Source organism: Monodon monoceros, unplaced genomic scaffold (assembly GCF_005190385.1).
Source record: "Monodon monoceros isolate NGI ecotype Baffin Bay Population unplaced genomic scaffold, NGI_Narwhal_1 Super_Scaffold_12, whole genome shotgun sequence".
NCBI classification, from domain to species: Eukaryota; Metazoa; Chordata; class Mammalia; order Artiodactyla; family Monodontidae; genus Monodon; species Monodon monoceros.
The window spans coordinates 163,499,845-163,511,162 of record NW_021703768.1 but is presented as its reverse complement, the minus strand read 5'-3'; the positions used below and the strand labels follow the sequence as shown (position 1 = coordinate 163,511,162).

Genomic DNA, 11,318 nt, shown 5'->3' with positions numbered 1-11,318 from the left:
CGGGTCCAGTGGTGGGGTCGGTGTCCTCGGGCCCGCCTGACCCCCTTAGATCCGGCCCCGGACTCTTGGGTGCTGCAGGTCGATGTCCGGGTCCAATGGTGGGGTCGGTGTCTTCGGGATGAGATTTAGGGTTTCTCAGGATTAGATGGCGTCTCCAGGAGGTGCTTTGGGAATCTTCATAGTGATATCTGGGATCCTGTGATGAAAGGAGTAGTCTTTGATATCAGAACTCGGTGCCTGGGGTGATATTTGGGAGTCACTGGGGTGATCTCTGAGGATCTAGGGCTTCGAGCTTGAGCTGCTGGGGCTGAAATTTGGGGGTCTCAGAGGTGGCATGGATGTTGGGGTCCAGAGAGCCTAAGATCTTGAGGGCTGACATTTGGAGAGATGGAGTCAGGGGACATCACAGAAGTGCTATGGGTCTTCCGCACCGCCATTCCTGGGCTACCATCCCTGGATCTCTGCTGGATAGACCATGACCCTGGCCTTGTGCAGGCTCACAGGGTCTGAAGGCCACAGGGCAAAGGTAAAACTCTGACCACCTGGTGCCTCCTTCCCAGGCCCGCAAGATGGAGGAAGGTGGGAACCCGGAAAGCCTGACTAAGGTGGTTCATCTACTGGTCTTGTCAGGGGCCTGGGGCATGCAAATGTGGGTGACCTTCATCTCAGGTAGGGACCCTCGGCCTGGATATCATGAGTGCCTAAGGTGGGGACAGGGATGAGAGGGGGACTTGGAAGTGTCCTAACAGACATGTCGTCCCCTGCACCCCACAGGCTTCCTGCTTTTCCGAGGCCTTCCCCGACATACCTTCGGCCTGGTGCAGAGCAAACTCTTCCCTTTCTACTTTCACATCTCCATGGGCTGTGCCTTCGTCAACCTCTGCATCTTGGCCTCACAGCGTGCCGGGGCTCAGCTCACATTCTGGGAGGCCAGCCAGGTATGACAGCTTGAGCTCCACTACCCTCTGGAGATTCATTCCTAGGACCACACTGAGCACCTATGGCTACACCTTTGTGAGAATTAAAATGAAACCCCCCAAACTGCCCCTTCTTCCTGGTGTATACAAAGCTGGGTTCTGGATACCCTTGAGCAGTGCACAGCCTGCACAACCATCCCCAGCAGCCCTGACTATTCCGCAGTGTCTCTCTGCTGGCTGTTGCTCCCTCTCCTCCCCCTGGCTGGGCCTGCAGCCAAGCTGTGGTGACTCAGCTGGGCTGGGGCACTGACCCCAGCTCAGTGTTTAAAAACCAGCCTGACTGGGAATTTACAGTCCCCCACCCTCATCCACACATTTTTCCCAGCCACAAGGCAAGGAACCATCTGTGCTTCTCATATTTTTCTATCTTGCCCTCCCCCTGCCCCCATTATGTCCCTCAGATGTGGGCAGGTGAGGCCTGACAGGGGTCTCAATAATCCCACAGACACAGGAGGGATTATGGGTAATTGGAACTTCGAGGACTTTTAATTCACTCCCTCTGGACCCAGTGTCAGCTTCTAGGGTCTAGGCTGGGGCCACAAACGAGATGGGCTCTCTCTTAGGCTCTCTATTTTGGGGAAATGAGGGGACAGTTATGGTGCTCTGTCCCAATTCAGGGAAGAGAGGCTCTGCCCTGAGATACCCTCAGTTTGGGGAAACAGAGGAAGGTAGGAGACAGGCTGTATTCTGGAAAGTTCCAGTCAGGGTATCAGAGGAGAGGAGGCTTAGGAGGTTTGGGGGAGAGAGAGGAGACAGTGGTAGAGAGAGGAGATAGTGGTGGAGCCTTTCCTTAGGAGCTGCAGGTTTCAGGGTATGAGAGCTGGAGCTCTGTTTGGGTTTGAGGTTGGAGTGGGGAGGCCTGGCTTTGACCCAATCCTGTCCCCCATTCCCCTCTGGGCTTTGAGGATGCAGAAGGACCCTCCCTAGGGCCCCTGCTGTCTCCCAGGCATGGCTCACCTTGTCCTCCTGCTGCCCTACCAGCTCTGCTTGCTGCTTCTGAGCCTCATGCTGGCCACCATCAACGCCCGCTGGCTGGAACCCCGCACCACGGCCACCATGTGGGCCCTGCAGACCATGGAGAAGGAGCGGGACCTGGGCGGGGAGGTGCTGGGCAGTCACCAGGGCTCAGACCCCTATCGTCAGCTGCGGGAGCAGGACCCCAAGTACAGTGCCCTCCGCCAGATCTTCTTCCGCTACCATGGCCTATCCTCCATTTGCAATCTGGTCTGCCTCCTGAGCAATGGGCTTCATCTTGTAGGCCTCGCCCTGGGCCTCAGGAGCCTCTAGCCCCCACTGACTCTCTGTCTCTGCTGGGGCCCCAAATGTCAATAAACACTTCTTTGGAAATGACTGCTGTCACTTTTCTCCAACTGGGAAGCAGGGGGAGGGGCAGGCAAGGGTAGAGCTGAGGGATTCCGTTTCCCCATTCATGTGGCATGATGATTTGGAGAGTTAGCTCTTGCAGCCCTTAAGCTCTTCCTATAATGGTGCCCATTTGTTGAGCACCCACTGTGTGCCAGGTGTGGCGCTAACCACTGCACAGATCATGTATTATTGTAACAACAGCTGGTTCTGATCCCTAGAGGACAATCATATTTTTCACCCCATTGACATCGGGGGTGGCCATGTGACTTGCTTTGGCCAGTGAAATGTGAGCAAAGTCATTTCCAAAGAGAAGTATACAAGCCAGTATGTGATTCGCCACATCTTCCCCTCATTGCAATGACCGGTGTGAGAGAAACAAACCTTGGATGTTAGATGCCATGATGACTATAGGGCAGCTTGTTACTGAGCATATGCCATCCCTTCCTGACTGATACACATCATCTCAGTTTGTCCACAACAGCCCTTAGAGGTGGCTAACATTGTTCCATGAAGCAATGGGAGCTCAGAGAAATTCAGCAAGTGGCTTCAGGCACAGTTGTTGGGATTTGAAGCCCAACAAAGCCTGAACTGTGTTTTGTTTTGTGTTAAATTTTTGGCCACGCTTCATGGCATGTGGGATCTTAGTTCCCCAACCAGGGGATAGAACCTGTGCCCCCTGCAGTGGAATTACAGAATCGTAACCACTGGACTGCCAGGGAAGTCCCAAGCCTGAACTGTTATAACTGCAGATTCTCTTCTGTTGGCTTGAAGAAAAGTCTGGGGCCTCAGCTGGGCCTGGTTGCCAAATTGTGTGGCCTCAGGCAAGCGTCTGCCCCTCTCTGATCTCCAGTTTCTTTATCTGTAAAAGGCGGTGGTGGTGGTGGGGGTGGTGGGGGGGGGGGGGGGGGGGGGGGGGGGGGGGGGGGGGGGGGGTGGTGGTTAGTTCTAAGGGCCCTTAAGGGTATTTGGGAAAGGCTCTAGCCCAGTTTAGGTCAGGCGCTGCATGTTACAAACACTAACTCAGATCAGAACCCTTACACAACCCTGTGAGGTGGGTACCCTCGTTATCGACCACGTGACGGATGGGGAAAATGAGACCCAGGGAGGTTAACATGTCCAAAGCGACAAGGCTAGAAAGTGGTGGAGCTGAGATTCGAACCCGGCTCCAGAGTCCGTGCTGCTTAGCTGCTGTGCACGTAGTAGGAGCTCCTTAGCTTAGCTGCTGTGCACGTAGTAGGAGCTCCACGTATGGTTAGTGAAAATGAAATATTTATTGTCAGGGAACTGATAGCTGCGCGCGCGGTGCGACTTCCAGCCCCTCCTCCGCCCCCGCCCCCAATCCGCGGTCTCCACAGGCCCCGCCCCGGTCCCGCCCCGCCCTTCCCCGAGAGGGGCCCCTCCTCCCACGCCTGGGCGGGGCCGGCGCGGGATCCGGGTGGCTGCGGGCAGTGGTGGCGGCTGCGGCTGCGGGGTCCGGGTCGCAGCCAGGGCCAGGTCGCAGCGAGTTCGGAGGCGGAACGTCTGAGGGCGGCGTCCCCACGCGAGGTGACCCCGTCGGAGGGAGCGCACCCCAACCCGCGCCTCCGCGTCCCAGCAGGTCTTGGGGGGGACAGGGGCTTAGGGGGAGGCCCGGGGCCTGGGGAACAAAGGCAGGCAGCGGGGGACGCCTCCTCCCTCGCCCCCACCCAGCTGGGCTCATCGGGGAGCGTTAATGGGGCGCGGGCGGGGCAGACAGCCCAGCCGGGGACAAGAGATGGGACCATATGGTGATGGGAAGAAGCTCCTGAGCTCCCCTGCACCTGCTGGGGCGCCCCACATCTAGTGACGGGGGACAGTGCCGAGCCCTCCGGGGTCCCTTACCTAGTGGCAGGCTTGAGGGAGAGTAGGCAGATTGTCAGAAAGAGGTGGGACCGGCTGACAGGTGAGCTGAGGCTGGGGGATGGGGCGGGGGCCCGCATACTGGCGGCCCTGCCCTGCATGGGGAAAGGCTTCCTGCCTTTCTCTTCCCCTCCTCAAACTCGCTCTCCCGGAACACGGGGTGGGGCGGAGGGCTGGGCAGGAAATGGGGGCTAGTTGGGTCCTCCTTTAAAGTGGAAAAAAGCCCCGCGGGGCAGTTGAGAAATGGCTTTGCCAGGGGTTCCTATGCTGGTTGTTCCCATTCACCCAGGCCTTCTGGAGCCTCCCTGTGAGGCTCAGGGAGCAGCCATAAACAGCTGGGGAAACTGAGGCCATGAGGGCTGAGGGGGTGAGCTGGATCCAAATGAAGCAACCCAGCCGTGGGGACAGATTGCCAGGAAAGGCAGGACCAGGTGGTCGTGGTGGTGGCTGAGGGTGGTCTTGCATTTGAGGACCGCCATTCTGGCCTCCGTGGGCTGAAGCCGGGGCTGGGGTGAGTCAGCCCTACTGGGAGGGAGGTGGGCCCGGCCCCTTTGACAAACAGAAGGTGGCAGTACCCATGTGGTGGTAGAGCTGGGCTTTAAACCTGGGGTGTATCCACTGAAAGCCCCCTCCCCATGGGGATCAGGAAAGGAGTTAAAGTTGGCTTGGGTGGGGGCAGGCAGGTGGCCAACACCTGCCAAAGTCAACACCCAGGCCCTGAGGGGGACTTTATCCAGCTGGCAACCCCCCCTCCCCCCAGCTCACACCTGGGCCACACCAGCTGCTCACCCTGGGGCAAAGTCCACACCTGCACCTTCCGCAGGGTCTGGTTCCTCCGTGGCCAGATGGGGCACCCCCAACCTGGGCCCTTGCATTTGACAAACATCCCCATTTTCCAGAAGAGGACACTGAGGCCAAGAGAGGGCCAGTGACGCATCCAGGGTCTGTTGGCTTCCAAGTGGCAGAGCGGGGATTTGAGTCCAGGTCTGGTGTAGACACTGGAGCCATTCCTGGTGGGTTTTTTTCCCTACAGGGCTCCAGCCCTCCCCTCCCAGGAGGCTCCGTGCCAAGATGGCGTCAGCTGGAGATCCCCCAACGGGCCAGCGGGATGCAGCAGACCAGAACTTCGACTACATGTTCAAGCTGCTGCTCATCGGCAATAGCAGCGTGGGCAAGACGTCCTTTCTGTTCCGATACGCCGACGACTCCTTCACGCCCGCTTTTGTCAGCACTGTGGGCATCGACTTCAAGGTCAAGACCGTCTACCGCCACGACAAGAGGATCAAGCTGCAGATCTGGGTGGGCCAGGCGGCTGTCTGGGGGTCTGCTGGCCAGGCAGGGGCTGGGGTTCCTCCAGGGAAATCCGGGAGAGGGTGTAGGGCTGTGGGGAGGGTCTGGGTGAGGACAAGTGTCCAGAGTCGAGGAGGGGGCTTGGAGTAGGTGTGAAGAATAGCAGGGGTTATTATCTATGAGGTGAATTCATCAGAATGAGGGGGATGTGCCCTGCCCTGTAGGGTCTGAGGGGGAGACAGTACTAACCCAAGTTGGTTTAGAAGACCTGGTGACCAATGGAGAAGAGGTTTGGGTACCCTCTCGGGGCAAGCCCAGAGGCCCCCACTGAGCCTCTTCGGAGCCATGCTCTTTTTCCCAAAGCGCCTGCTGGTAATGATTGTCATGGTAACGAGTATCAGGCTCTCTGCATCAAGGTGGTAGCCTCTGGCCCATGTGGTTCTTTTTTTTTTTTTTCTTTTTTTTTTCACGTGGTTCTTATTTGTGGTCATGAAGCTGGTTCTTGGAGATGAGGTCAGAAGGGCTTACAAGTCTTTGAAAGGCCACTGACCCCTCAGACCGGGAACCCCTCAAGGACAGGGGACATGTCTCCACCAATAGACTAGAGATTACACGGGCAGGCCCATGTTTATCCCATTAGACCGGGGGGCTGTGAGGGCAGATCCATGTCTTGCTCATCAAACTGGGGCTATAAGGCTGGGAGACTGGAGCCTCAGACAGGGGCCTGCAGGGGTGGGGTGGGGAATAGAGTGGCTTCTAGACGCCTGACCCCACTGTGTGCCCAGGATACGGCAGGCCAGGAGCGCTACCGTACAATCACCACAGCCTACTACCGCGGAGCCATGGGCTTCCTGCTCATGTATGACGTCGCCAACCAGGAGTCCTTTGCCGCCGTGCAGGACTGGTGAGTGCTTGCTGACCACTGACCCCCTGACCTTCGCCCTCTCCCCCTGACCCTAATCTCTGGCCTAACACAGCCCCTCAAACTCCACAGGGCCACGCAGATCAAGACCTACTCCTGGGACAACGCTCAAGTCATCCTCGTGGGGAACAAGTGTGACCTGGAGGACGAGCGTGTCGTGCCCACTGAGGAAGGCCAAAGGCTCGCTGACGACCTTGGTTAGTGCCCAGCCTGGGCCACAGGCCTGGGACCTCCCAGAACCAAACCTCCAACCCTGTGCTTGAGTCCCAGGTCCAACCACTGTCACCAACCCTTTGCCCTTTGAAGATCTGCCCAGAAAAATACCCACTTGTATACCACCTGCTGCATTTCATTTCAGAGGATTCACCCACAGATACCCTTTACCGCCCCACTGCCCTGGGAACCCAGACTCAGCAAAACCATTTCTGGGAATTTATCCTACAGACATCCACTTCCCATGTGGGAAGTGGCGGGTATATCAAATTGCAGCACCGTTAGTGGAGGGAAACCTTGACAACCTCCCAAGTGTTTCACGGTGGGGGAAGCAGCTACACATAAACTACAGTCACATGGTGGAATACTACGCAGCTGTAAGAAAGGATGAGGACCTTTATGTTCTGGGGTCTCCGGGTATATGGTTAAGTGGAAAAAGCAAACTGCAGAAAGGTGAGTATGGCTTCTTCCTTTAGTCCAGTGGTCAGCAAACTTTTTCTTTTCTTTTCTTCTCTTTTTTTTTTTTTTGCTCCTTATGGGATCTTAATTCCCCAACCAGGGATTGAACCCGTGCCCCCTTCAGTGGACGCGTGGAGCCCTAACCACTGGACCACCAGGGAATTCCCCAGCAAACATTTTCTTAAAGGGCTAAATAGGAAATGTTTTCAGTCCTAGGGTCTGTGTCACAACCACTCAGCTCTGCCTGAAAGCAGCCATAGATAATACATCAATGAATGAGCATGACTGTCTGCCAATAAAACTTTATTTACAAAAATAGGCAACAGCACCTGAAACTAACTTGATAACATGATATTGTAAATCAACTGTATTTCAGTAAAAAAAAAAAAAAAATAGGTGACAGGCCACATTTGGCCTGCAGCTCAAAGTTCGCCAACCCCTGCATTAGTGTATAAAAAGGGTGAGAATAAGGATATTATACTTATGTTTGCTTAAAGGAACTCTGGAAGGATACAGAAGGATCTAGTAACAGTGGTGACCTGGGTGTCTCAGACCTGGCAGGCCAGGGCACCAGAGTGGGAGGGGGACTTTTCAGTCTACCTTTCTGAATCAGGTAAATGGATTATCAATTCAAAGTTTAAGCTAAAAGAAAATCTTATCTTGGAGTATTCTAGTATTCTAGGCCCTCCCCAGGACTTTCCTTGCGGGAGGCATTGTAACCTCTCTGGGGAAGGGCAGGTTAAGGACCCAGACTCTGGAGCTAGAATCCCCTTCTGCAACCTACTAGCTGTGTGACCTTGGACACCTCACCTACCCTCTCTGTGCTTCCATTTCTCCATCTAGGAAACAGGTGAAAACCACATCTACTTCATAGGGCTGTTAGAAAGATTAAGCAAATGCTGGCCATGATTGAACATTAACTCCTGTTATTTCTCGATTGCTCTGTGATCTTGCACCGGTGACTTCAGCTCTCTAGGCTTGCCATTCCTCATGTGTGAAATGCAGATAATAACAGCCCCACCTCATCAGGTTGTCAGGAGGGTTAAATGAGTTATGACGTGTGAAGCAGTTCTAACAGAGTCCGGCATACGTGTAGATTGCATCTAAGCATTAGCTAGCATGATTGTGAACTATTGCTGATGCTTGTTCATAAAACCTAAGAGATTTACTATCTGACCCTTTACAGAAAAAGTTTGCAGACCCCTGGACCATAACGGTCCTCTTTCTCTTTTTTTTTTCTTGCCATCATTTGTTGGAGAAACTGGGTCTTTGTTCTGTGGAATGTCTCCGTTTGGGGTTTGACTCTGCTCCCTCGTGGTGCCATTTAACCTGCTCCCTTGTCCCCTGTGTCTTCTGGGAACCTCATTCTGGGTCTCATTAACAGGTGTGCTGGGGAGTCAGCTTTTGGTGGCCAGCCGTGGGCTAGAATACTTGAGGATGCTGCTCACACCTTCCTTTTTTTTTTTTTTTTTTTCTGGCTGCGCAGCAAGTGGGATCTTAGTTCCCCAACCAGGGATCAAACCTGCACCCCCTGCAGTGGAAGCACGGAGTCTTAACCACTGGACTGCCAGAGAAGTCCCCTGCCCACACCTTCTTGCAGAAAACATCTAGTGCCTGATGTGAGGGGAGATTCCCACTCGGGCATTAAATTTAAAACATTAGAGGACAAAGTGGGAGATAGAATTCGATCCCAATTTTGTAAGAAAAAAGGCACATACGTGTGCACACACAAACATAACCCCTACAAACCGAACCCCAACGATTATGTATTTATATATATATATTTTTTTTTTTTTGCGGTACGCGGGCCTCTCACTGTTGTGGCCTCTCCCGTTGCGGAGCACAGGCTCCGGATGCTGCGCAGGCTCAGCGGCCATGGCTCACGGGCCCAGCCGCTCTGCGGCATGTGGGATCCTCCCGGACCGGGGCACAAACCCGTGTCCCCTGCATTGGCAGGCGGACTCTCAGCCACTGCGCCACCAGGGAAGCCCTATGTATTTGTATTTTTAAAAAGAGTGGAAAACTAAATATCAAAACACCAATAGTAATTGTTTCTGGGTGATGAGGTTACACACAGCTTTTCTATATTTCTTGATATTTTTCAGTAGTTTCTAGTTTCTCCAGTGAATGAGTATTTATAACCAGAAAAAAAAGTATTCAAAAAGAAAAAAAACTTCAGATTATTTGAGGCAGAGCCAGACACAATTAAGGAAATGCCAAATTTGCCTAGGAAGACAGAGGGGTGACATTGATGATCGCCAGACTGAGACTAGAGATCTGTTTTTGTGCCCTGCCTCTGTCATTCATCTGTCCATCCAGCTATCCATCCATCCATCCATCTACACATCCATCTACACATCCATTCATCCATCCATCCATCTGTACATACATACATCCATCTGTTCAATCAATCATTCAGTCAGTGGTTTCCAAGCATGTGCTCTATGCCAGGCACTGGGCTGCAGTTGTGGACAAGGCAGACAGAAATCCTGTCCTCTTGGCGCTGGTGTGCCAGTAGCAGAGACATAGTAAATGGATAATTACACACGTAACTAATTACAATGACATTTTTATAGTGCTGCATGATAATGACAAGTGCTGGGATAGAGGACTGTTTACCCTGTGATGTGTGTAATATGGTGGACGTTTGTCTGAATTTCTGGCCTACCTTGGGGATGGCAGATGGGAACACATTGGGGACCATTCAGGGACAGCTCCCAGCAAGCAGAGCTTGAACCAACCTTTTAAGGGTGCAGGAAGGTCTGTCATTTATTCCCTTATTTGCAGGTTGATGGGCCACTTCTTATAGCCTAGGGACCCTGGGCAAGTCCCCAAAGCATTTGTACCACCTCTCACCTTTTCCAGGAGGGATAAAATTTTTTTAATGAGAAAAAGTTATGATGGTCACTATGATGCTAAGAATATATTCAAAGCTACCTCGGCATCCCCTTCCCCAAAGGGAATCAGCCAGCCTGCCCTCCCTCCCGAGGCCCAAGGTGATACACTAGAAATGTTTAATCTATTAGTATTCCAACCAGGCAGCCTGATTGTGTTCCCTGTATGAATTTACATGAGTGACTTTCCTTCTGTGTGCCCCAGTTTTCCCATCTGTAAAATGGGCTATGATAGTATAGGTACTTCCCTGGCAGTCCAGTGGTTAGCATTCCACGCTTCCACTACAGGGAGCATGGGTTCAGTCCCTGGTTGGGGAACTAAGATCCTGCAAGCTGTGCGGTGTGGCCAAAAAAGAAAGTATAAATCTTAGAGCATCCTTAAATGAGTTAATTTATGTAAAGCGCTTGGAAAAATTGCCTGCTGTGTAGTAAGCATGATGTAAGCACTGCCTATTATTATTATTATTGTTATTATCATTTTTAGTGCATTCTGTAGGCCAGGAACCGTGTGCACAGTATGCTGTCTACAAACTCTTTGAAACCTGCCATTAGCTGGGTGACAGAGGTTGCAAACTGGTAGCCCCTGGGCTGAAGCCAGTCCTCAGCTGGTGCTCAGTCCTCTGTTTTATTGGACCTAGAACATATGTTCCAGAACATGTGAAACACTTGGCTCCATTTAAAAGGTCCACATAAATATCCGGCTCTGTGGGCGCCCTGGCTGTGCCTTCCTATGCAGCAGAAATTGAATAGAAGATGAGTCCCACTTACACGGGGGCACCCCCATATCCGCTGGACACCAGAATGTTACTGCCTGGACTCTTGCTGCCACTGCCTTGTGACAAAGAGATACGCAAGGTAGTACAGGCAAGGGCTGCTGTCACAGATTTCTACCAGCAGCAGCAGCATCATTGTGCCCACTTTACCGAAGAGCAAACTGAGCCTCAGAGAGACTAAGGCCCTCAGTCAAGGTGCCACAGCTGCCCTAAGGGCAGAACTGGGCTTGGAACCCAGGTTCGGGTGATGCTACAGTCCAGGCTCTGCCCCCCCAGGGTCTCACAGCTCTTCCCATCTTCTGTCCCTGCAGGTTTCAAGTTCTTTGAGGCCAGCGCCAAGGAGAACATCAACGTGAAGCAGGTCTTTGAGCGCCTGGTGGATGTCATCTGCGAGAAGATGAATGAGTCCCTGGAACCCAGCTCCAGCCCAGGCAGCAATGGGAAAGGCCCAGCCTTGGGGGACACCCCGCCCCCACATACCAGCAGCTGCCCCTGCTAGAGATGATCCCTCACCCCCGCCCACCCCCTCCTGCCTCGGCAGGGACAG

The 11,318-nt window shown here is 53.4% G+C and overlaps 2 protein-coding genes across 4 annotated transcripts in view; both read left to right on the top strand.

Moving 5' to 3' along the window:
• TMEM205 (transmembrane protein 205) overlaps positions 1–2,265 on the top strand; it is a 2,566-nt gene extending 301 nt beyond the window's left edge. The window contains exons 2-4 of the mRNA XM_029218792.1: positions 561–669; positions 775–938; positions 1,959–2,265. Coding sequence (XP_029074625.1) covers positions 570–669; positions 775–938; positions 1,959–2,264 — 570 coding nt within the window. The 5' untranslated portion in view covers positions 561–569 and the 3' untranslated portion in view covers position 2,265. The remainder of the gene's footprint in view (positions 1–560; positions 670–774; positions 939–1,958) is intronic.
• Positions 1–11,318, top strand: part of RAB3D (RAB3D, member RAS oncogene family) — an 11,409-nt gene extending 91 nt beyond the window's left edge. The window contains exons 2-6 of one of the 3 annotated variants that reach the window (XM_029218790.1): positions 775–938; positions 5,254–5,519; positions 6,296–6,414; positions 6,505–6,629; positions 11,083–11,318. In XM_029218790.1, coding sequence (XP_029074623.1) covers positions 5,292–5,519; positions 6,296–6,414; positions 6,505–6,629; positions 11,083–11,270 — 660 coding nt within the window. In that variant the 5' untranslated portion in view covers positions 775–938; positions 5,254–5,291 and the 3' untranslated portion in view covers positions 11,271–11,318. Of the gene's footprint in view, positions 1–774; positions 939–3,804; positions 3,940–5,253; positions 5,520–6,295; positions 6,415–6,504; positions 6,630–11,082 lie in introns of those variants that run through there. The other 2 variants (XM_029218789.1, XM_029218791.1) reach the window with 2 other exon arrangements.